Below are 26401 nucleotides of genomic sequence, written 5' to 3'. Positions count from 1 at the left end.
TCTGCTGATGCATTTGCACTGAACCAACCCTGCCACTGTCTCGCCCCTCACCACAGTGACACAAGCTCAGGAAAATGAGATAGGACATCCTGGCACCATTAAGATAAATTCAACTGTGTAAATAGGTTTTGTTGGATGCAATAATGGAATACTGAATGGTATAGTTTTTTGTAAAGTATGCAGGGATTTATGATATGTAAAATGAACCATGGAAAGAGAAGGAGGGAAGTCAATGATATCTTAAGGATGTAAAATGAGTATTTTAATTTGTAAAACAGAAAATATAACAAAAATTATATACAAAAAAAAAAGAAGGAAAATGAGATAGGATTCCTTGATAATGAGGGCCTTTTAGTTACGTAATAGCATGATGGTCATTACCTCAGTCATTCAGAGTGGTATAGCAATCTGATTTGCAATCATTTGTTTCTCTTCTCCATCCTGACATATGTATAGACTCCCCCCCCCCTTTACTTTTTAATGCTACTTTAAACTTTTGGGCTCTGGCTATATATCGGAATGAATTCCATTACACTCAGTGGGGTCATCCCACCCTGACTATTTGACATACCCGGATTCTTCCAGTTTCCTGTTTGTGGATGGAGATCTTGTACCCATAGACATAGATGTTGGTCAGACGCACGTAGGACACAGCCTGGTTGCCCCTGTTGTCGTTCTTCTCATCGATAGTGAAAGGCACCAGTGTAGCATCATTCCCGCAGTACTTGGCAATAGTGTAAGAACAAGTGCCCTGGAAATCAAACTTCTTTTTGTCAAAGGTTTGGTAGTGTGGGTCCCCCCAGGCCCAGCAAATTCCTGAGAAGTTAGGGATGCATTTGGCCTGGCCGTTCACAATCCTGCATGTTTCTTTTTCTCGGCACTTCAGGGATTTACATGGATCTGGAATGAAAGGGGTGAAATGTGAGTGATTGCTAGATGCAGTTCGGGGTGAATATCTAATTGTGTGTAGCCAGTACAAAAGGCAAGAGTAACACATAACCCTCGCTTCCTGTCCCAGTTTTATCAGGCTGGAATATCTCCCTGAACTCTGAAAATGTTTCTTGATTGTCTGGGTAGAGGACAGAGATGTGTGAGTGTGGATAAGTCATAGAATCATAGAATTGTAGAGTTGGAAGAGACCATAATGATCATCTTGTCCAACCCCTTGCAATGCAGGAATATGCAGCTGTCCCATACAGGGATAGAAGCTGCAACTTTGGCATCATAAACACATGATCTAACCAACTGAGCTATCCATGTCTTTCAAAAGCCACTACCTGGGCAGCAGGACCATATTAAAGACAAAGGGAATCATATTACAAGCAGCTCTGTGCCCTAGTCAATGGTCAGGGACAATGACGTCACCTTGAAGGGTCACAGTTTCCTCAACTTGTCCTTTAATTAATCTCTCCTTACCCTTATTAATGCAACCCATGACTCCATCTTGGATCTTGCACATCTCATCGGCAGCACAGCTGTGGGCCTCACAAATCACTCCCAGGCCTGGGATGCAGTGGCAGATCTCCTGGCATGCATTCAGCAGAACCTTCTCATTGGGCTGGTGGGAAATTTGGAAAACAATATAATATAGCAACAACAGAATTAGGGCAGAATCAGATCTGCTCTAGAGGTGTAGGTGAAGGTGGCAAATAGCATCCAGCCAAGAGTTCTGAATATGGTTCTCTGTTGCAACTGGACCTGAAGTCAATAACATTATTTACGAATACATGTCTGAAGCAACAAATGATGGCATGAAAACATTAAGAGGTATCACATTTTAAGGAGAAAGCCATTAATTGGTCGGGTCACCAGGGCTGGTAGAAGATACTATCCCATCACTGGTGTTGCATTACAATTGACACACAAGTCCAGTTGCCTTCTGTACGTGGAATGGGAAGGGGTGCCATATTCCCCCCAGTAGCAAAATATTCTGGGTCAGTTGTGTAGGTGACAGCACACATACAAATGACAAGGTTAGATGTAGTCAATTCCTTTAAAGCTTTGCATCCTACTGAGTCAGGTAACTGGTCAACCTAGTTGAGTATTGTGTACACTGACTAGCAAAGACTCTCCATGGTTTTAGACCTAGAGATGCCAGCCAGGATTAGACCCAAACCCTTCTTCACGCAAGGCAGATGCTGTGCCACTGAGCTGCAGCCCATTCCTAATTGCGAATGGAATGAACATCAGAGGAGCTGGACTCCATTTTAGAGAAAAGGCTAAGTGTTTTTCACATAGAAAGCTTCTTATTCTCATTTGCTTGTTTTTATGGATTTCTTTTTTTTTTCTTGGAAGGAAATAACAATAATTTTTTATTTATACCCCACCCTCCCCAGCCAAGGCCGGGCTCAGAGCAGCTTACAAGCAATAATAAAAACAAGATGAATGATTACAACTTAAAAACAAAAATAAAATACAACATTAATATAATGGAACATTAAAATATTAAAATGTAGCCTCATTGCAGGAGGAGAAGGAAAAGAAAAAAGAAAGAGAGGGAGGGAGGGAGGGAATTAAATTGGCTCCAAGCCAAAGGCCAGGCGGAACAACTCTGTCTTACAGGCCCTGCGGAAAGAAATCAGATCCTGCAGGGCCCTGGTCTCATGAGGCAGAGCGTTCCACCAGGCCAGAGCCAGAGTTGAAAAGGCCCTGGCTCTGGTTGAAGCCAATCTAACTTCCTTAGGGCCCGGGACCACTAGGGTGTTGTTATTTATGGACCTTGAGGCTCTCCGTGGGGCATACCAGGAGAGGCGGTCCTGTAGGTACGAGGGTCCTAGGCCGTGAAGGGCTTTAAAGGTCAAAAGCAGCACCTTAAATCTGACCCTGTACTCCACCAGGAGCCAGTGCAGCTTGAAAAGCACTGGGTGAATATGCTCCCATGGCAGAGACCCCGTGAGGAGCCTCGCTGCAGCATTCTGTACCCGCTGGAGTTTCTGGGACAGCTTCAAGGGCAGCCCCGCGTAGAGTGAATTACAGTAGTCAAGCCTGGAGATGACCGTCGCATGGATCACTGTGGCCAGGTCGGGGCGGGAAAGGTAAGGGACCAACTGCTTGATGCGGCGAAGGTGGAAAAATGTCGCCTTGGCTGTTGCTGTAACTTGCGCCTCCATTGAAAGGGAGGCGTCAAGGATTACACCCAAACTCTTAACGGAAGGCAATGGCACTAATTGGGCCCCCGCAAGAGAAGGGAGTTGGTCCCTCACCCCCATGCCATCCCGACCTAGCCATAGGACCTCTGTCTTCGAAGGATTTAGTTTCAATCGGCTCCCACGAAACCATCCAGCCACAGTTTCCAAGCATCTGGTCAGTGTGTTCAGGGCCGAGTCGGTGTGGCCATCTATCAGCAGATAGAGCTGAGTGTCATCAGCATATTGGTGACAGCCCAGCCCAAAGCTCCGGATAATCTGGGCAAGGGGGTGCATAAAGATGTTAAAAAGCATCGGGGAGAGAATTGCGCCCTGCGGCACTCCACACACCAAGGAGTGGCGCGACGACATTTCCCTCCCTAGTGCCACCCTCTGTCCCCAACCAGAGATAAAAGAGCACAAGCAGTTACGGGCTATGCCCTGTATCCCCACGTCTGCGAGGCGGTGGTCCAGAAGATCATTATAGACCATGTCAAAGGCTGCTGACAAATCTAAAAGGATCAGCAGTCCTGACCCGCCTCGATCCAGTTGTCTACGGAGATCATCTGTTAGGGCAACCAGAGCCGTCTCCGTCCCAAAACCAGGACGGAAACCAGACTGAAATGGATCTAATGCCGATGATTCCTCCAGAAACCTACCAAGCTGTTCAGCAACCGCTCTCTCAATTACCTTACCCAGGTATGGAAGATTTGAAACTGGGCGGTAATTGGATAGGTCTAAGGGATCTAATTAAGTTTTCTTTAAGAGTGGACACACCACTGCTTCCTTCAGTTCCCCTGGGAATGTCCCCGTGTCAAGGGACAAATTGATAATTTCAACCAGGGGGGTCCACGCAACATCTGGACACTCCCTAATCAGCCAAGATGGGCACGGATCAAGGAGGCAGGTGGTGGGCCTACCAACTTGGAGGAATCTATCCACATCAGTGGGGAGCATCCGATCGAAATGGTCCAACACTGGACCTGAAGTCAGTTGAGGGGCCTCCAGTTCAGTCACTGTATCTAAATTGGCAGGGAGGTCACGGTGGAGCAACAGGACTTTCTCCGCAAAAAAGCTCGCGAATGCCTCACAGCTGTGGGTCGAATTTGTGCTTAAATTTGGTTGTCCTCCTAAGGACGTTATTGACCTAATTATTCTAAAAAGTTTTGCCGGGCGAGAGCTAGTGGATGCAATGGAAGCTGCAAAGTAAGATTTCTTAGCAGCTTTCATAGCCATCTCATAGGTTTTCATAAGCGTCCTATAAGATGGTCTTGAGGCTCCGTCACGAGTCCGTCACCATACTCGCTCTAGCCGTCTGAGATCCCGCTTCATTTTCCGGAGCTCCTCAGTAAACTAAGGGGCCCGGTTTTGACGGGGTCGTAGAGGGCGCTTAGGCGCGATCTCATCAATGGCTGCCAAGAGCCGGTTATTCTAGTCCTCAACAAGGTCATCTAATGAGTCGCCAGGAGGAGCAGGGTTCCGCAAGGCTTGTCGGAATCTATCAGGATCCATCAGTTTTTGCGGACGAGCCCAAATAGGTTCGCCACCCGAGCCGGGGAGGAGCGGGAAGTCAATCTTGGCTTTCAGAGCGTAGTGATCAGACCATGGCACTTCCACAGCAGGGAGCATGATCACATCTATGCCAGCCCCAAAGATCAGATCCAGCGTGTGGCCTGCTTGATGAGTGGGGCCCAAAACAAACTGGGAGAGCCCTAGTGTTGCCGTGGAAGTCACTAGGTCACTAGGAAAGAAAGATCGTTGATGGCAAAGTTTAGAAAATGCTTTGTAGCCTTAAAAGACTCCCTTCTGGCACTCGTTGCTTCTGTGCTTCAAGAACATAAGACAGGCTCTGATGGATCAAGATGAAAGGCCTATCACATCCAGCATCTTGTTTTCACAGTGGCCAACGGGATGACTACAGGAAGCCCATGAGCAGAATACGAGGGCAACAGCACTTTCCCTGTGTGATTCCCAGTTACTGGTATTTCAGACGCATACAATGCAGACAGTGATGGCTAGAAACTACTGACAGCTTTATCCTTCATGAACAGAATGACATTGGCCTTTGCAGAGTTGAGTGCTGAGATAAACAAGGTCCTGTAACTTACTGAATTAATAATAATAATAATACAGTGGTACCTCAGTTTAAGAACAGTCCGATTTAAGAACGATTTGGTTTACAAACTCTGCAAAATTGGAAATAGTGTCTTGGTTTGAGAACTTTACCTCAGTCTAAGAACGGAAGCCAAACGGTGGAAGGGCATCGGCGGCGGGGAGGCTGAATTAGGGAAAGCGAGCTTCAGTTTAAGAACGGTATTGGTTTAAGAATGGATTTCCAGAACAGATTAAGTTTGTAAACCAAGGTACTACTGTAATAATAATAATAATAATAATAATAATAATAATAATAATATGTTATTATTTATACCCCGCCATCTGACTGGGTTTCCTCAGCCACTCTGCAATAAGGAAGAGGGCTATTGAGCTCATGCCCTGATTTCAGGCACCCCATAGACATTTATGTGTGTTGGAAGCTGCTCAGAGTGGCTAGGGCAATCCAGCCAGATGGGCGGGGTATAAATAATAACATTATTATTATTATTATTATTATTATTATTATTATTAGCTTTTGTACTGAGAACAGAATGTTGGATTAGATAGGCTTTAGGTCTGGGCTCTTCTGTTTCATATATAAGCATGGCGTTAGTAATTCTGTCATATCCTTACATTTAAAAATTCATTATTCTGCCATTTGCTGCACCTCCTCATAACAAGGACAGTTCATTTGTTAGGACTTTGTTACTTCCAGATTACAAAAGAAAACCACACCTCAAGACACACAACTTGACTCAATTATTAAAATACTGTGAAATTCCCTAAGTCCTAGAAATTATCACAACAGCTTGTGACTTGTGATTCGAAAGAATGTGAAACTGAGCAAGCACAGAGGTAAAAGCAGATAAAAACAACTTGATCCATAATGATTGGGGACAGTAAAAATAAAAAATGTAGTTTAACTTTAAAAGGAGGAGAGGAAAATCAGGTTCAGAAGACCATCTACCTTGTAGTAGCGTCCATTCTTTATGCATCCACAGTCTTTTGCGGGGACACAGCCAACACCATCAAAGAAGAAACCATCATTACACTGGCAGCCCTCAGCACAAGTCTTCGGACAGGGTGCAGTGTCTGTGATCTTGGCACAGGAAGTGGGGCAGAGCTGGGCACAGATCTCATAGTGACTGTTGGCAGGGCAGCGCATAGCTAAATTGGAAAAGAAAAAAAGATATTAGACCAAAAGAACCCCGGTGCTTCTTAAAATGGTTGTGAAAGACAGCATGTGAAATCCAAAAGAGGGAGTAGTTCTTTTTCCTGGCTAGAATGTATCTTTGAACTTTGATCATGCTTCTTAATTTCCTGGATAGAGGATAGAGAGGGGTATAAAAGATTGGGGGTAGATACTGGCCCACTGTACAAAGATAACAAATAACATCAATTGCTCCACCCATTTTTGCTCTGGCTATGCTCACTATTGGCATATGGACCCAAAAAGGTTACCAAGAAGGAAACATGGTCCCAGGACTGAAAAATGTTCCCCCACCTCTACCTTAGACTTCTGGCTCTGGCAGGAACTCATTGCAAACAATTTCGTAGCTGGTGTGTCAGAAATAGTCAAGAGGGTGATCGCATGTGATTGGAAAAGTCAAATGAATTCAGCCTCTGCAGAGCCTGAGACATTTTAGGGCTTTACAAATGAGCACACCCCTCTAGTTTAGCCCGAAAGTGACATGGAACCAGTTCAGATTCTGCTCCCATTTCTCTTCTCCCATTTCACGTCCCCATGAATGTTCAATCCCCAGTACTTACGACAGAAGCAAGGGCTCCTCCAAGGCTCAACAGAGACCCCAGTCGCTTGGCAGGCAGATACGTAGCTCTGGATGCTGTTGCACAAGACCTGGCTGTCCCCATTGCCCATGCACAGGTCATAGATGCAGTCGCTGAAGTATATGTTGGCATCGACCTTTCCATGGCAAGCCCTGAAGGGGCCATCAGACGCAGTGAGGATCCCACAGTAGTGGCGCTGTTTGAAGATCTCCTTCTTCCTTTCATCGCAGACTGGGCAGCTGTTTCCAGAGCATCCATCTGAGCAAGATCCAGCTGCCCCATGGACTGGAACCTTCCAGGAAGCACCAAAGTCACCTGCATTGGAAGTTGTGCTCCCATCGGGTAGCAGGAAGTCGTCATCCTTCTGCCCATTGTAGTTCCCACAGAGGCCTCGCATCTCACTCTGGTAAGTACTTGGGACTGTCACTGTCACACGGTAAACTAGGTCGTAGCTCACAATGAGACCAAAGTCAGTTTCTATCAGGATTTTTGTGCCGTGTTGATAGGCTCTGATCCGCCCAGCAGACAAGGATATAGGGACGGTATAGATCAAGCCATTCACCTGCAAGAAGGATTTCCTGTTTGAGAAGGGTTGGTTTTTTGAGGTCGCAGTGGAAAGATAACCATAAAGCTCCTAGGAGGAACATATTTTATCCTAGCCCTCTCAGTGATGATAACCTGAAACAGGCGTGCTGAAAAGGGCATGTGAGGAAGAGTGTGTGTGCTTGAGGATGCTAGCTCTGCCCTCACCCCACCCTCATTGCTGTCACCCTTCTCAACCTCCAGATAGGAATGGGGGAGAAATTTGATTCGGTTTGCATTTAAAAGTGAATTTACGTTTTCTGAAACCACATGAGAACCAAAACACCACTATCCTTGAAATTTTCTGAATTTTGCAATACAGTTCTCTGTCCAAGTAACATGTACAAAAATTGCATATACAGTAGCAAAGTAATGTTTGTATAAAAATGCATATATTAGTGAAAATGACATATAGCAGGGGTAGGCAACCTGAGGCCCATGGGCCACAAGCGACCCACAGGGGTCATTTAACCGGCCCACAAGCCGCCCCCAAACCGAGCTGCCTGCTCGGCGAGTCCCCGCATGTTGCACTAAACCAGCGCAGCGCAGTGCGGTGACTCACTTCCGAGGCACCGGAAATCACGTCTGTGCATGCTCAGATGCTGGAAATTGCATCTGCACAGATGCAGACACGGGAAATCGTGGCCGTGCACACTCATGCGCGCACGCTCCGTCCCACAGAGGGATGTCCACTGGAGTGAACCGGCCCAGGTGAGGTAAACCTTGCCGACCCCTGACATATAAGAATGCACTGAAGTAGGAAATATTACTTGCCACAGTGTGTATATTAGGCAAAACTGCACACTAAATTCAGTAGATTAAGATAAATGTGCAATAAAAATTGCACTAAAATGTAGACAAATTTTCAGGACTCTCTTTTTTTTAAAAAAGGTGGAAATTTGGAAAAACTGAAATTAGGGCTGGAAGAAAGAGAAGCCAAACATAAATTCTCAGATTCATTTAGGACGAATAGAACGACTGAGCAAAGACAATGTCTTAATGAGAGAGAAAAAAGATGAATGACTAAAAATCATAGAATCACAGAATTTTAGAGTTGCAAGGGACCCTATGGGTCATCTAGTCCAACCCCCTGCAATGCAGGAATCTTAACTAAAGCACCCATGACAGATGACCATCCAGTTGCCCTTTCCTTATAGCTTGGACTCACCATCACTTGACCTTGCTTGTTCTGCAGTAATGTAAGTGTAATGCCATAGACTGAGACAGAAACCATCTTGGTAACGGACACCTTCCCATTCCCCCAGGCCTCGTTTTCCACGTTGACAGTAAAGGATCTCAAGAGCCGGTTGCCTGTGTTAACCGTAGCCAAGGTATAGGTGCAGGTGCCTTGGAAGTCAAAGGCCCGTCCATCGAAGGAGAGATAGTGAGGGTCACCCGAACCAGAGCAGGTAGCATTGCCCACAGGGTAGCATTTCCGGACACCATCTGACAACCGGCATTCCTGATTGGGGCCACAGGAGAATGAGACACACCCAATACTCCCCCCAGCATGGCACATGCAACGCTCCTGACAGGTTGGATAGAAAGTCTCTCCTGCCGGGTAGTAGTGGCCTTGGTAGTGACAGCCGCACCGGGACGTGGGCACGCATTGATCGCCGCTCAGCAAAAAGCCCTCGTCACAAACGCAGTCTTCGTGGCATGTAGCCGAACAAGGGACTGTAGCGTAAAAGCTGCCGCAGGTCTGAGCACAACCTCTCGCACAGAGCTCGTAGTGGCTATTCGGAGCGCAGGAAAGACCTGTCAATCGGAACCAGTAGAAAGAAACATTGAGAGGGAGGAAAGGGCCATGATGTTCTAGGATGGCATGCTGAAAGGGGTTATTATAAGCATAAGGAAAGTTCTCCTGGATCGCATGAAAGGCCTATCTAGTCTAGCATTCTGCTCTCAACCAGATACCTACATAAAGTCCACAAGTAGGACATGAACATAACAACACTCTTCCACTCATGATTCCCAAATATGCCATGGACAGCTTTCCAACCGAGAGCTGGTCTTTGACCTATTCCTACACCTGTTTGGAATCCCCACTTTTCAATGGTAGCCTGGTGTGTGTGTGTGTTTACACTGCACACACCCCACCTGATTTACAGAAGTCCCATCTTTCTTTGCCTCTGATCATACAAGAACTGATTGCCTAGACTGGGGAAAAATAGGGATGTGGGAGAAATACAATTCGGCTCTCATTTAAAGGTGAAACTGCTTAATTCATAATTTCCAAAATTGCAAAGCAATTCTCCAACCAACTAGTATTTCCAAAAATTGCCTATATTTGGTGGGAAACTGCCATTAAAATGAACATTTTAGTGAAAATAGCATACGAAAGCTATGGGGAAATTACTTGCAAAAATGTGTTCGTTAGTAGAATTTGGTACTAAAATGCTGACAAATTTTAATGGGGATTTCTCCCCCGCTTTCAAAAATTGCAGATTCCTTCTGAAATGTGGAGAGCTGAATTTCAAATTAGAAAAAACTAAGAAACACCGAGAGTGGGCAGGTCTGCCCATCACTTGGGGGAGGGGACAATGAGACTTTCTCAGCTGGGAAAAGTTTTACATGAAGTTTTACCTGAAATGGTACAGACACAAAATCTGAATATATACTTTAAGAAGAAAAATAAGCATTGATATATTTGCATGTCATTTTAGATTGATTACCATGTTCTCTGTAACTCTGAAAATCTGAGGAATTTCAGAAAACAGCTCACAGCATTAGCACTTACTGCAGAAGTTGTCCGATCTCCAAGGATAGATGGTCACCCCAGCTTCCTGGCACGCTGCAGCATAGCTGGCAATGACCTGGCAGATCACAGCTTGTTGGCCATCAAAGAAACAATAATCGTACACACAATCTTGGAAGTATCCTTCTGGATCCACTTTGCTGTGACATTCTCTGAAGGGGCCACTCTTGGCTAGGATGAGCCCACACTCCTTGTTGAGGTTCCGTTGATTCTTCTCAATGGCTGACAGAGCAGGGCATTCTTCCGTGCCCCCTTTGCTGCAGCCTGGCACCTCCCGCACTTTCCAGCTCTGACCAAAGTCTGATGGGTGCGGAGCCACCGTGCCATCTTTCATGGTCAGATCATCCTGCTTGTTGCCATTGAAGTTCCCACAGAGACCACACAGGGCACCACGGTAGCTGCTGGGCACAGACACAGTGACCCGGCTGATCCCATCAAAGATGACAGTCAGTTGGAAGTCTGTCTGGACCACTGCCCCTTGCCCTTTCCTGTATACGGAGATTCTGTTGATGTCGATGCTGTAGGGAAGGTTGGTCAGCAAGCCGTTCACCTAGAGCCCATTCAAAAAAAGGGGCATTTCAGAAGTGCCTTTGTAATCCATGATGTTTCCCCAACCTGGTCTCTCCAGATGCTTTGGACTACAACTCCCATCATCCCTGTTCCTTGGCTGTGCTGGCCAGGACTGATGGAATTTGGGAGACCAGTAACACTTGGGATGCATAAGACTAAGCAAGGCTGCTCCAGAGCACAGAGATCAGCAGCAAAACTTACCATTCGCAGGGAGGAGGGGAAATTTAACTCTTTTAAAATTCTCTGTTAGGTATGTAGTACCACAAAGAATTCACTTGCTGATCTTAGCTTTCCGTTAGGGGTGAAACGTCTGGTAACACACAATCTGGGAAATTTGCCCCTGCCTGTTTTGTTCCTCTCACCTCTGCAACCCAAAAAAGGATAACCCTCTGTACTAGATTATTGAAGTAAAGTTTCCCTTTAAAATGATGGTAATAATACTGGAAAATAGATTTCATATGATCACAGAATGGTCTCTTTTCAAAACCTATGGAAAATGGACACAAGGCAGCCCACTTCATCTTTCTTCTGGGCACTAGGCATGGAGAGGAAAGGAACCATGCCAGGTACCTTCATTATCAGAATAATCCCCTCCCCTGTTCTCAGTAGTTTCCAACTGTGATGTTCCAGATGAGGAGTGGGGAACTTTTTTCAGGCTGAGAACCGCATTCCCTTCCGGGCAACTTCCTGGGGACCACATGCCACTGGTGAGAGGGGTCAGAAGCAAAAGTGGGCAGAGCAATGAAGGCTAATTTTACCTATGTACAGTAGGCTAGTTTCACGCATAATCATATATGCCTCTCTATCTTTCTTCCAGGCAAGCATAATCAGGGTTCAAAGGACACATTCAAGTCATGCAAGGAGGGTAACAAAGCAAGGCCAGTGTAGCAAGGAGATGCCTTGGGGAGATGGTCAGTGGTGGGGAAGCCGCCTGGGCACCTGGGGTGGCACGCCCAGGGGCAGGGCGAGCCACCCATAGGGGTGGCGTGTACCACGGGGCCTCTGGAGTCTGCCCGCCTCCTCCCACTCAGCTGCCATACAGATGGGGGGAAGGCAGCAGGCAGACCGTTTGGGCAGCCTGCTCATGCCCAAGCCACTGAGACTCTCCCAGGAGAGACACATGGCTTAGGTGCGCTGCAGACCCCATGATGAGTGCCGCCCAGCATTTTGTCACCCCTCTCAGTGGTGACACCTGGGATGGTCTGCACCCATCACCCCCCCTTCCTCCGCCCCTGAATTTGGTTCCCCACCTCTATGATAAACTCACCATGACTTTTGCAGGGTTCCCTCTGCTCATCACAATGGATGCCCCATAAACTTTCACCTCTACAGTCCGGGTATAGGACACAGACTGGCCGCCTCGCTGGTCATTTTCGACAAGGACCTGGAAATCGACTAGGTCTTCCCTCTTCTCACACAGCCCAGTCAACTGATACACGCAGGTGCCCTGGAAGTCAAACTTCCGGCCATCAAAGCTAATGTAGTGCGGGTCGCCAGAGGCAGAGCAGTTGCCAAAATTGGTTGGGTAGCAGTTCTGGATGCCACCCTCGATCCTACACTCCGTTCCCTTTCCGCAGCTCACTGCCTGGCAGTTCACTTGTCTTGTCTGTGGGTCACAGAAGCACCTTTTCGTACATGTCTTGTCTCCCCAGAAGTGCTCACCAGGAAGCAAGTGTTTCCCCTCAAACACACACCCACAGGCAGACTTGGGGATGCATTTCCCAGCATCCAACACAAAGCCCTCATTACATTGGCAGCCTTCCACGCAGCACATCGAGGAGCAATTCTTGGGCCCAGCTTGGTCATTGCAGGTGGCAGGACATGGAGACCCACAGAGCTCATAATGGCTGTTCTCGGGGCAGGATACACCTGTCAAAAGAGACAAGATGCTTATCAATAGCACAAGATTAAAAGCTTAGAAGACAGTACAGGCCAGAAGCAAGGTGTTCTAGATTCTGCCAGCCTAAACTCCCTGCTAGAGCACTGCAGAAATAAAACAGGATAACCTCATATGCAATTCTCGCCTTGAAGTGTTCAATACAGGTGAAATAATGCATCCACCATTTGCCTTCCTAGCCCATCCCTATTCAGCTGTTACATTGTTCTGATTTTTTTAATAAAAAAACCTATAGAGATTCTGCCTCTGTTGTCACACTCTATTCCTAGAGTCCCTTCAAATCATCTCTCTCTGTCATAGTGGGGACAAGAATCTTCCGTAATAGTGAATGCTAGGCTCAGTGAAAAAGTCTTCGTACAGAGATCTGCAGAACATGAAATGCCCTGGCTTGACATTATGTACCTCATGACATAAGGGAGAACATAATTTTTAAGCCAAATAATGAAAATAAAATCTGCTGTGCTCTACTCAGCACCCAGGAACACTCACCGCAACCAGTGCGGATCCTCCATTCAGATATAGCAACTCCCTTTTCCTGGCAAGCAACTGCGTAGGTATTCAGCGCATCACAAAGAAGCTCCTTCAGCCCATCATTCAAGCAGAGGTCATAGACACAGTTCCCCAGATAGGGGTTGGGGTCGATCACAGAATGACACTTGCTGAATGGGCCATCTTCTCCTTTGATGAGCCAGCCACAGAATGGTTCACCTTCATACTTCTTGGCCATTTCTGGGGAGCAGGTTTTGCATTCCCCATGGCAATCATCCCAACACAACCTGTCGCCATCGTCTACTTTCCAGCTCTTTCCAAACTCATTGGGGTTGGGAGCCAAGGCCCCATCAGGTTTGCTGAAGTCATCAGCGGGGTCTCCATTGTAGTTGCCACAAAGTCCGCAGACATTTTCATAAAAGCTGCTGGAGAGCTTCACCACCAGGTAGGTGTTCCAGTCATAGGAGACCTTCAGGGAGAAATCTGTCTCAATGAAGACAGAGCTCCCACTCTGGTAGAGACGGAGTTTTCCTTCATGGAGGGAGATGGGCAGGCGGAACCGCAGGTTGTCCACCTGCAAGAGAAAACTCAGATGCAACAAACAGCAGGACAAGACTGTAGATTGTATTCCATGTCAGTCAGACTCAGAGCAGACCTGTTGAAATTAATGCACTAACTTGGGTCCATTAATTTCAGTGGGTGTGCCCAGAGTAGAAATTGGTTGGATACAACCTATTGGGTTTGTTACATCATATAGCCTGCTGAATGAGACGGATGTAAAATAGGAATGTATATGAAAAAGACCAACACATACACTTTCCTTGGCTCTGATTCGACATTTTACTGCCGAATCAGAGCAAATGAAAAGCAAGTTTTCTGTCAATTGCTTTTTGATTCAGTGGTAAAAAACAGGTTTTCCCAGGGGAAGTTCCAGGGCAAAAGAAAAAGTAAAAGTAACACTTGGACACAGAGCTTTTAACTGCAGAACTGTGGCTGGAAAGTACAGTGCAAGAAGGAATAATTGAAAATGCAGTCACTAGAGTGGATTGCGAGGCAAATATCTGGAACCCTGTAATCCAGATCCCTCCCCCTCCCCTGCAAAAAAAGATCTAAGTGACAGAACAGGACCAAGCAGAGGTAGGTGCTGCTCCTGGGCACTCACTGGATCATTGATCCCAAAGATGGCATCTCACCAGATCAGTTTACTGAGCCATCTAGGCTTGTAGCTAATTCTGTCTCACTACTGCTCTTATTTTGGGAGAACTTGTTTAAATTAAAAATGGTGAGAAGCCCCCGAAGCCTCAGCTATTTGGGCTGTACTATCGTTCCCAGTGCCCAATGGCAGGCGGATACAGCCAAGTGCAAAGTAGGTATGGCATAAAATGAAAACAGCTCCTCCTCAAATGCTAAAAAAGTGGGGCACTGGCTGGTGGGGGGAGGTGCAGAAAGAGGGAGCAGGGGTGGTGGCCAGAGATCAGTCCACGTTAGCAAACTGGGGCAGGGAGACTTTGCCAGATCTTCTGTTCCACATGCCTGCATTACAAGACAAGACAAGAAGCAAGCAGAGTAGATTCTGATGGACTCTTGGGGAAAATAGGTTGCTTTTTTAAAGAAATAGAAATATTTCTTTCGTCCTCACCCTCACAAAGCCTTTCTCATTTCTGACCACCTTGATGATGGTGTTATAGACTGTGACTGTCACAGAGCCAATGTACGAAACACGAGTATTTCCTCCCCTGTTCTCATTCTTGGCTTCAACACTGAAGGAAGGAAGAGTGGCATCCGAGCCGCAAGTCTTGGCAATAGTGTAGGTACAGGTGCCCATGAAGTCAAATTTCTTCCCATCGAAGGTGTGATAATGAGGATCTCCTTGGGCCCAGCAGTTGGATTCAGACTCTGGCACACACACTGGATCACCTCCTATGATTTCACACTTCTCCTTCTTCCTGCACTGGATCAAGCTGCACGGAGACACTGGTTTGTCTGGAACAGAACAATGGTGGTGTCATTGCAAAAGCAAGCATCATTAGTAACTAGGGGAGGATGCTGCAGACAGACAAAACATGGGAAACAGGCTTCTGAATAGCCACTTATCTGGTTGCCTTATGGACATTCTGATTGCTCAGGCAATAAGGCAATCAATATGGTTTAAATTTGCCTTCTCAGGAAGAAAGGAAAGCTGTGAGTACACTGGAATTAAGATCCAAGTGGAGAGTAGGTTTCTCAGAGAGCCTGAGGGGCAGAAGGAGGCCATGGGAGACAGTGAAACATGAGGAGCAGGGAAATACAAGATGGCTGCAGGGATGGTACAGATTAGGTAACGGAGTTAGAAAGAGGAGACAAATGAAGAAGAGGCTGGAGGACACAGGCAAGGAGATGGAACCTGCGACAAAAGGTGGCAGATTTGAGAGTGGGAGGCAGAAAATAAAAATTCATCAAATTAGACCATTTTACAGTCCTTTATTCTATATACGGAAAGTATACTGGAAACTAGGACACTAAAATAGTGGCAGCTAAAGTTCCATTCCAATGTCCATTGAGATCTACTGTGGTCCTCCAGTTACCGCTCATAAGGGGCCACTTTCTTTCACAATCTACAAATGAGCAGACAGTAATGTTAAAACACAGCATCCAATGCTGGAAGGCAAAAAGATGAAAATATTGGAAGTGGAAGAAACCACAAATAAGGATGGGGATATTCATTAAGATGTACCAAATTATAATTATATAGTCTAACGTCTCATTTGTAGCAAAAAACAACAACCCCTTAAACAGATCTGGATACTTACCACAAGAGCAAATGGCCACGGAGCCATAACCATTGCTTTTTGCACCTCCAAGGATGAAGAGCCCAAAAGGAGTGGTGGGATGTTCTACAGAGAGGGCACTGGTTTCTTTGCCCAAGCTGAGTAGAGCAAATGAATGTTCTGTTCCAGGGACTGGTGCCCATTCAACATTGGTAATGGGTTTTTTCTCCAATGTGATCCCACCAGAAACTGAGGTTTTGGCCATGATGACAGCAAAATTATCAAAGTCCCTAATCCCATCAATGTGATATGACGTGCAATAGCTTGTTAAGGCTGGAACATTGATGAGGAATGGATCGTACTGGCAATTTCCATTATTGGTACCAGTGTAGAAAAAAAGGACCTGGATTCCTACATCAGCAGAGAAGGAAAGGACCTGAGAGGGCTGCTTCTCAAACCGCATGATTTCTCCAGCCACTGCACGACGGGAGCCTTGGTTGACCCCAGACTGGTATTGGATCAAAGTATTTTGGGAAGCAATGACATACACAATGTCTATTCTAGGTTGAAAAGACAGTGGAGGAACTATGAAGGTGGTGCCCCAGCTGGAAACAGGCAAGAGCTGCTCAATGACATGGTCACATTCTGAGAACTGTAAGGCACAGCTGTGCCCACTCAAAACAGCCACGGGCGAATCTGATTCAACCTTGCTGCCAGACAAATCAACTGAGCTTTGCAGCTGAATTGCTTGGAAGGCTTTGAGGTCCACAACAAGCCTGCTCCCTGCAGCATAAACCTTCCCTTGGAATGTCACGGCCCCTTTCAGGTGAATAGTGACTTGAGTGGGAAACTGATAGGCTACAACTGCAAATTCCTTGAAAGTGTTTGAGAGATGCCCTTCTGGGGTTACCACATAATATTGTGTGCCCAGCTGATGAACTGGGTACACAACTGTGGCAGCACTTGACGTAAGCTTGTAGTTGTAGGAAAAGACTAAGATATCTTTGTCAGCTTGGATCCTGACAACCCCATCAAAGATATTGTTCCCCGTCAACTCCGAAGAGGCCGGGACCACAACAGACACTGTCTGTTTCTCATAGACTAAAACCGTTTTCTGAAATGAAGATTTGTTCACTGTGACTTTGACGGTGGTTGCGGGATGATATCCGGTGATAAGCAGCTCAAGCGTAGGACTGTGTTGGCTTGCCAAGTAGTTCTGCAGGTAACATGTTACAAATTCCTTCCCACGGTAATCTGCTCCACAGAACCCTGAAAGGCAGAAGGAACAGATAATTCGTAAAGTGCAAGTATCTCGATGCTGTGCCCTAATCATATGATGTGGCAGCAATTAGAGTTTTGTGTACTTTATTATCCTATCTTGCAACAGACAGAAAATTAAAGGAAGCCATTAATAATTCTATTTGCTTATATCAAGGAGATGGCACCTGAGAAAGTTCAATAAATGATTATTTATCTATTGACATGATATGAAGCATCCCTAAGAATATCCAGCTTTTCCTGTGATAGCCTGCACCCCAAAATGACATTTCTCAATGCAAGTGTCTCAATGCTCTGCTATAATCACTTGGTGTGATAGCTTTTGGAATACTCTATACTGATCTGACTTTTGCATCTTCTTCCCAAAATAATCATCTCTCTCGATAATCGACAGAAAATTATCAGAGGGACTTTTTAAGAACCCTATTTGGTTATATCAAGAAAAATGTATCTCAGGAAGACCAGGAATATTCCTCTGTGGGAGAGGCTCACATGAGTTTGCCAAATACAGGGGAAAATGAGAACCACCTAAATCAGAAATCTGACTGATTAAAGTTTAGGATATAGTACAGGTGATGATGACCTGTGGCATGTATTAGCACAGACTCAGCCAACAATACATTGGGCTGTGTGTCTGATAGCCACAGGGTTTTTGGTCAAAGATAAATTTGCCAGGCTCTGAGTGAGTCCGTGTTCTGTCAGCATCTTCAGTTGCTCCATAGAGACAAAGTTCAAGAAGTGTCTCCCTTGTGGGACCAACCTGCAGGTTAATTAAGTACCAAACTCACCAGATAAGAGCGCCAGTCCGGTCAAAAGCAGCAGCAGCCTCTTGGCCATGGCTACAAAACAGCAAAAGAAAGAAGTTCAGGTCATCTGCAGATTCTGTGTGAGTGTGTGCATGAGTTTTCTTTTATTTTCTTTAACTTTTCTGCTCTGATCATTTGTCTTACCTGGGTAGGGATGGGGAGAAAATTGATTTTGTTTGCATTTCCACAAGGAACTGCGGAAGTCACACAATTCAAACCAATACACAATAAGGAATGCAGTTATTCTTCAAAATTCACACTTTTCCAGATTCACACTTTTGCAAGGTAGTTTTGCAACCCAACAATGTGTACATTAGGTGAAAGTGTTTGAAACAATGGGAAAATTTGTGAAAATAACACACCAAAAGAAGCATTGTATTTGCAAAAATGTGCAAATTATTGAAAACAGGGCTTTTTTTCAACCGGAACTCACTAGAATTGAGTTCTTGCACCTCTTTGGTGCATTCCTGCTGCGCAACAGAGTCAGAAGGGGTGCGCCACCTAAAAAAAGGTCAACAAGTTCTGGCGCCTCTTTTTCTAGAAAAAAGATATATGCTGTCAGGGTACTGCCATTGGAACAGGGTAGGGAAGCAGAAGGGCAGTTGGGTTACAAGGAACCTCCGAAAATCTTGCGAAGCAGTTCCTCTTCCTGTGGTGGGGAAAGCCACACCTCCGGTGGGGAAGAGGGGAAGGGACCAGAGGATGCTGCTGGGAGCCTCAGCACCGCTGCTGGCCACACTGGCCAGGAGGGAAGCACGCCTCTTCCGTTGCCCACCCTGTGCAGAGGTGTAAAACAAAAAGAAGGAAGGAAAAGGCCGGGGGTGACTAAGCTCTTATGTTGGGGGAGGACCTGGAAATGACCACTCCCGGATTCTGCTAGCGATTGAGGCAGACGTGAACTTGTGGCTCTGCACTGTAAATAGTTTTGCACCAAAATAAAACCTGTAAAAGACAGGTCGGAGTCCTGCCTGGTTACTCACGAGCAACCACCATTACCATCTGACATATACCATTGCAGGAAGCTGGTGGAAGCAAGCCAGGGCAAGTTAAGCCAAGATAAAGTTGCACCAGATCCAAACCCTGTCCAAACCACAAAAAAAAACAGTTTTAAGGGGTGTGTGGGTGTGTAAAAGCAATAGAAATATTCATTAAAAAATGGCAGGCTCACCTTAAGACAATTTGAACTGAATAGAGGGTCCTGTTGGCAAGAAAAGGTCTACAAGAAATATATGAAAACTAACAGCAAGGAGGCTTGCCAAATCTCTGCTGAAAGAGTTCTGCATTCCATAGCATGGAACTAGTGCCACTAAATGCCTGATTTCTGGCTGAAGGCAGCTGGACTTCTGAAACACAAGGGCTACCTAACAGCATTTGATAAGACCAGCATTGGATCAGGAATAGAATTTTCATGCTAAAAAACATGCCCACGCCTTTCTGCAGCCATTGCATACCCTCCAACATTTCTCTGATGAATATAAGGAAAAGTGGGACATCCCAGAATCAAATTAGAAATGGGGATGCCTTCTATAAATCCAGAACTGTCCCTGCAAAATAGGGACTTACTGGAGTGTCTGCAATTGCTAACCAGGTGTGCTTTCCAGCCACACACAAGGGCTCTATGGTTAAGATTGCTTTCATTCCCAATGGCTTTTCTACAAGCCTGGACTTTTCTGCTGACATATAGGTTACTTATTTCTCCCATATAAAAGCATTGCTCACTCGGCAAAGAATAGAAAAAGGATCTCACTTACCTGCTGAAGGCACCTGACTAGTTCAGCTCACCAAATAGCTGGGCTTATATAAGCACCTTACTCTCTAGTGACCCAGCCTGTGCCCTAAAAGTGGGCAGGGGAAAGGGCAGCATTTTGCCTGATCTTTCTAGGCAGCAAGCACTGATAACACTATTTATCAAAGAACTGACAGCCCTGGCATGATGATAACTAAAATCTATAATATATAACCTACATTGTGGAAGTGGAATGAGGGCAGAGGTCAGAGAGGAGGGAAGCTTTAAGAAACCAGGTAAGTCTGAGGTTTTGGTGGGTTTTTAGCGAGGCAGAGATGGACAAATGTGTCAATTTCTACTTCTCTCTTAAATCTTAAACGCTGTTAGTCCCATTTTGAAATTTTAGGGATTTTCTTTTCAAGAACAAACAACCCACCTGCATGGTAATTCTTATTCATTGTCATGCACACCTCTCATAATGGATGCAATTTTCAAAACAGAATTTTGCCTAATATATGCATTTCTGCAAGTTCCTTTCTCTAACGTGTTGCGTTTTAGTGCGTTGTTTTCCTGAATATATGCACATGTGTGTGTTTAGGTAGTGAACTGCATCTCAAATCCTGGTAAAACTTTTGATACCATCCTCCTGCTTTGCTTTGGGAGAGGAGAGATGCCAGACCACCCCTGGAGGACCCTGGACCCACCCACCACTGATTTGCAACAGCTGGCCTTGACATCTAGTGGAAAGATAAATTCCCAGGCAGGTATGCCTCTGCTCTGCACCCCCACCAGCTGCAGGAGAGGAGCAGTAATTATTATTATTATTATTATTATTATTATTATTATTATTATTATTATTACCCCACCCATCTGGATGGGTTTCCCCAGCCACTCTGGGCAGCTTCCAACAGAATATTAAAATACAGTAATGCATCAAACATTAAAAGCTTCCCTAAACAGGGCTGCCTTCAGATGTCTTCTAAAAGTCTGGTAGTTGTTTTTCTCTTTGACATCTGGTGAGAGGGGGTTCCACAGGTTGGGTGCCACTACTGAGAAGGCCCTCTGCCTTTTTTTTTTTTACTGTAAGTCACTTGGAGACCTTCGGGTGACAAGCGACAGATAAGTCTAATAAATGAAGTGAAAACCAAGAGAAAGGTAAATGTCTAAGCTGTGTTTTCACTTTGAGTATTTGGTTTGCGTAGGTGGGCAGCAAACATACAAGTTATCCAACCATTAAATGCAGAGTGCATTTGCTGACTGGGAATATAAGGGGTGAGTTTATCTTTTAGGTAAGCCTCCTAATTAAGCTGGATGTGTTGTTAATTGCATTATGCAGTTGAGGTTTTTTGTTATATAAACGCCTGGTGGAGCCAGGCCTTGAGCAGCCTTGAAACTATGAGGAGGCTTTTTCTTTTTTCTTTTTTGTCTCCCTGCCATTTTTCTGACAAAAACCACTTTTTTGAAGCAGTTATTTGCATTTCAACGGAAGCCTCCACTGGGACTGCCTCCTGAAATCATCATAATTTAAATTGCTATAGCTATCAGCCAACAAACTGGGCAGTTTGAGAGCTAAGAGTTCCTTGTGTTAGCTCAGATACAATTAAAAGGTGAATCAGAGGTAATCAGAGGTTTATTACCTACTTGATTAGTATCTGGTCAAACATTTTGAGGCTCCACCCCTCATCCCAACTCAGGGAATGCCCATTTAAATCATTGTGCAAATATTTGTGCAAATAAACAATCTCCATATGGAAGGCACTTGGGCTCATAAGGGATATTGACAGAAGCCTTATAAAACAGGGCAGAACTTGTTGTACTGAGATAGAAATGGGCTCAGCTGTGCAAAAGTGCAAATCCAGAGAAACTAAGATGTTCAATGGGCAGAACTTAGAAGGTTATCCAAAATCTGCATTTGTCAATATAAAGGAAATGCAGGCGTAAGGGGGATGCCCAGGGAAGAATTGATGCAACAACCGCCAATTCTGCCAGGCAAATCCTTGCTCTCATATGATACCCCCCACATACATGAGCTTGTCTCTGGCTTGCCCACATGTAGAGACACGCACATGTAGAAACCTTTGACCTTTGCTGCTGTGCAAAGATAAGAACAACTTTTATTCAGTGGTAGCTGGTGCTCACTGGAACTTATGGAGCAGAAGGCAAGAAGCCCAGCAAGGGGGGAACCGGAGCCCATGCCCGGGGAAGCCAACTAATTCTTGTTTTGTCCTCTTCTTCTCAGCAGAGTTCTACAAGGGGCAACACTGAGACTAAGGGGGAGGAAGCTGAGAGACAGGGCCACCCCCCAGATTGGTTGTAGGTAGGCAGCAACCCCATAGTCACCTTTGACTGGACTTAACCATCCAGGGGTCCTTTACCTTTTCTTTTCTTTTAGGCAAGTGGGGCTGGCTGAGGGGAGACTGAGTGTGGGGGGGGGTAGGGCCCCATTTCGTAGAAACATGGAATTGTAGAGTTGTCCACCACCACCCCACAATGCAGGAATCTCAACTAAAGGATCCATAACAGGTGGCCATCCAACCTCTGCTCAAAAACCTCCAAGGAAGGAGAGTCAAATGGACTCTCCTTCAAATGCCCTAATGGAGTGGTCTCCACAGATAACAGAATGGGGTCTTTATACTGATAAATGTATACTCTGCCCTTGGTTGGCTTCGTTCAGCAGATTGTGGCTGACAATGAAGAACCCCGGAGAAGTCTCTTACCTTCAGCGCTTGAGTCGACCTGTCACGGCACAACAGAGGAGAGCAAAGGTGGGTTCTGCCCACCCACCTCACTGCTTCTCTGCTGTCCTTTCCCTTTTTATAGGGTCAATGAGTCTTATGCAAATCGAGTTCCACCAAACCCTCCAGGAAATGTCCACTCTTTAGAAATGGTAGTTGGGCACGTTGGAAGTCAGATAACACAAGATTAGAGAGCGTGAACACAGAGTGACATGTTTCTCAACCGAATTGCAAAATATAGGTGATCCTTGTCAACCCCCCCCCCCAAATGTTCTCTTCCTCTCCTTTCCACTATCACCCCCAGCTTCTAATTTCGGTAGCTTGCTTTGGTTCTTTTGCCCAACTTGCTATTTTTTATATATTGTTTATTGTAGGCTTTTGCTTCTTAGCTGCCTTGGCAGGACCTGGGACACAAAGCTTCGAATCTCCACTCAGAAATAAACAATTGCTAGAGCAGAGAATGACTAATATGTAATGGGGGGGCAGGATTCCAAAGAATGCATACCTAATTCCTATATGATGTGCACTTTGTCGAAGGGAAACTCCCCACTAGTGTAGAAATCATATATCAAACAAATGGAAAGCTCTTTAATCTGAGCAGGCTGAAAGCAAAGATTAAGATTACCGTAACTTCCGTCATAGAGCTTCAGTATGCTGATGACAGCGTAATGTGTGCATGCTCAGAGAATGACCTCCAAACAATTCTAAATATCTTCACAGAAGCTTACAAAAACCTTGGCCTATCACTGAACATTCAAAAAACCAAAGTGCTGCACCAACAAGTACAAAATAACCCCTCTGAAGTGCCACAGATCCAACTCAGTGGTGTAACATTAGACAATGTCAATCACTTCTCCTACCTGGGCAGTTCTCTTTCCACAAGGGCTGACACTGATGCCAAAATCCAGCATCGCCTGAGCTCCGCAAGTGCGGTTTTCTCCCAATTGAAGTGCAGAGTGTTTGAGGACCGGGACATTGGCAGGGAAACCAAAATGCTTGTTTACAAAGCTATTGTACTACCAACCTTACTGTATGCTTGTGAAACATGGACCATTTATAAACGGCATCTCCAACTCCTCAAAAGATTCCATCAACGGTGTCTCTGAAAATTTTTACACATCACTGGGGAAGACAGGTGAACTAATACCAGTGTACTGGAAGAAGCAGAGATCACCAGTGTTGAAGCAATGATTCTTCAACATCAACTTCGTTGGACTGGTCATGTTGTGTGGATGTCTGATTATCATCTTCCAAAGCAACTACTCTATTCCAAACTTAAAAATGCTAGTGGTCAACAAAAGAGGTTTAAAGACTATCTCAAGGCAAATCTTTAAAAAATGTAGTATAAACACCAACAAAGCCATTTCCGAACTGGAGAGGAGAGGGGGTTGTGGGATACCCCTCTCACACACGCGGGGGCTGGCCTTTTTGCCCCCACGAGAACAAGGGAATCCCCAGGCGTGCCTGCCAATCGGCGGGCTAGGGAGGCGTGGCCTAGCCCATTTAAGGCCAGGCACGACCGGGGACCGCCTCTTTGCCCCGTTCCAGCTGACCGGTTTTCCCATCCCACCCACCCTTTAGGCTTAGCTAGCTATGACCTTGCTATGGACTCCGGTTGGTCGCCGCAAGGGGCCTGGTAGGAATTTTTCCAACTTGGCGCACTTCCAGCCTTTTGGTTTTTTCGCCTACCTCGTAGCAAACGTCACAACCTCTAGCAAACGTCACAACTTCCTCGGTATTGGCGGTTAGGCATTGGCAGGGGTAATTGTTATGCAAATGAAGGGGGAAGGAAGCGCCATCACCTTCCCCCAATGAAAAGGGTAGTCCGGTAGAGGACTCCGGGGGGCATTGCCTTGTCCCGAAACCTAGGGAGGTAAGGGCCTCTGGCACGCCCCCGAGCGGTGACACCCGTGGGATCCTAGTTGGCGTACTTCAACAGGACCCCCACGACTTGTGGATAACCCTTCCCGGTCTCCATGCCGGGTAGTCGATAGGAGCCAATGCCTAAGGTCAATACCTTCCTATTCCTGTAATCAATAAAGTTGTGGCCTTTTTATGCCCATTAACCTTAAATAATGTGTCCGGTGTCTTCATTTCACATGGGGGAGGGGACTTGCCACGCAATTGGGAAACACTAGCCTGTGAGCGCTCCAATTGGAGAACAGCCTTTACCAAAGGTGTCATGGGCTTTGAAGAGCCTCAGCTTCAGGATCTGTCCTTCCAGTGAGCACTCAGGGCTGATTTTCTTCAGAATGGATAGATTGGATCTTCTTGCAGTCCATGGGACTCTCAAGAGTCTCCTCCAGGGCCATAATTCAAAAGCATCAATTCTTTGGTGATCAGCCTTCTTTATAGTCCAGCTCTCACTTCCATACATCACCACTGGGAAAACCATAGCTTTAAATATGCGGACCTTTGTCGGCAAGGTTATGTCTCTGCTTTTTAAGATGCTGTCTAGGTTTGTCATTGCTTTTCTCCCAAGAAGCAGACGTCTTTTAATTTCGTGACTGCTGTCACCATCTGCAGTGATCATGGAGCCCAAGAAAGTAAAATCTCTCACTGCCTCCATTTCCCCCCCTTCTATTTGCCAGGAGGTGATGGGACCAGTGGCCATGGTCTTAATTTTTTTGATGTTGAGCTTCAGACCATATTTTGCGCTCTCCTCTTTCACCCTCATTAAAAAGTTATTTAATTCCTCCTCACTTTCTGCCATCCAGGTTTTGCCATCTGCATATCTGAGGTTGTTGATATTGTAGCCATCATTGCCCTTTAATGAGGAACTTTAGGCTTTGTGGTATTATTATTATTATTATTATTATTATTATTATTATTATTACTATTATATATTCCAAGTGTTGTCTGATGAGGGCAGAATAGTGTGGTACTATTACTTCCCTTGATCTGGACACTATACTTCTGTTGATGCAGCCTAGAATAGCATTCGCTTTTTTTGCTGCTGCATCACACTGTTGACTCATGTGACGCTTGTGATCCACCAAGACCCCTAGATCCTTTTCACATGAACTGCTAGTAAGCCAGGTGTCCCCCATCCTATATTTGTGCATCTGGTTCTTCCTGCCTAAGTGCAAAACCTTACATTTGTCCCTATTGAAATTCATTTTGTTAGCTTGCGCCCAATCTGTTAAGATCATTTTGAATTCTTATACTCTCTTCTGCGGCATTAGCTACCCCTCCCAGTTGGGTATCATCCTTTATAACAGCTGGAACATCTGAAGTATGCAGCTTGGAAATGTTTACACACCTTTGCTCCTCCCTAGCAACTATTGTCTATTTTGTTGCATTTTAACTTTGTTGAGTAGATAAGGAACTAATATTCCAAATAAATATATGGTGGAGTTTGCAATCAAAAGTCGTTGCATTTTTGTTTCATTCACTGTCATAATTTAAGAGGGATTTCTGCAGTTTAGAGTAACATGCCCAATTCCATGGCTCTGTTGCAGCACTGCAGTTTGTACTTTTTCCTCTTTCCTTTCAAAAGGCAATGTGGCACTTAAAGGGAAGGTTGGCGATGACTCAACTTTAAGTGCAATTCGTTTAGGATGTGGCCATCATTTCAGGTATTTGCTGTCATAACAGGAAACTGCAATTGATCACGAGGAAATGAGAGGCGTGCAGCTTGAGATTTGGATGGCTATTAATTCTAAATAATGTGAATCCCACCCCTCCTGGTGCCTGGTTAAGTGGTGGTGCTGAGGAAATAATAAACGCTATTGATTTTTATCCTCCCTGTCCCCATCCAGCTGACATCAGGAAGGTCTGGAGTTCTTCTTTTTTCTTCTTTTTTG

The 26401-nt window shown here is 45.5% G+C and overlaps 1 protein-coding gene across 1 annotated transcript in view; it reads right to left on the bottom strand.

Annotated features, from left to right (window-relative positions):
- LOC309537058 (IgGFc-binding protein-like) overlaps window positions 1-18167 on the bottom strand; it is a 31902-nt gene extending 13735 nt beyond the window's left edge. The window contains exons 1-11 of the mRNA XM_082231445.1: window positions 18117-18167; window positions 16093-17319; window positions 14943-15286; window positions 13304-13877; window positions 12185-12786; window positions 10330-10897; window positions 8758-9347; window positions 6990-7569; window positions 6187-6386; window positions 1417-1558; window positions 572-900 (exon numbers count right to left, since the gene is read on the bottom strand). Of these exons, the coding sequence (XP_082087571.1) occupies window positions 572-900; window positions 1417-1558; window positions 6187-6386; window positions 6990-7569; window positions 8758-9347; window positions 10330-10897; window positions 12185-12786; window positions 13304-13877; window positions 14943-15286; window positions 16093-17319; window positions 18117-18165 (5205 nt within the window). The 5' untranslated portion in view covers window positions 18166-18167. The remainder of the gene's footprint in view (window positions 1-571; window positions 901-1416; window positions 1559-6186; window positions 6387-6989; window positions 7570-8757; window positions 9348-10329; window positions 10898-12184; window positions 12787-13303; window positions 13878-14942; window positions 15287-16092; window positions 17320-18116) is intronic.
- Between the last annotated feature and the right edge of the window lie 8234 nt (window positions 18168-26401).

The sequence above is a fragment of the Podarcis vaucheri genome (genome assembly GCF_965113315.1).
Source record: "Podarcis vaucheri genome assembly, chromosome: 7".
Taxonomy (NCBI): Eukaryota; Metazoa; Chordata; class Lepidosauria; order Squamata; family Lacertidae; genus Podarcis; species Podarcis vaucheri.
This window is presented reverse-complemented; position numbering and strand designations above follow the sequence as displayed.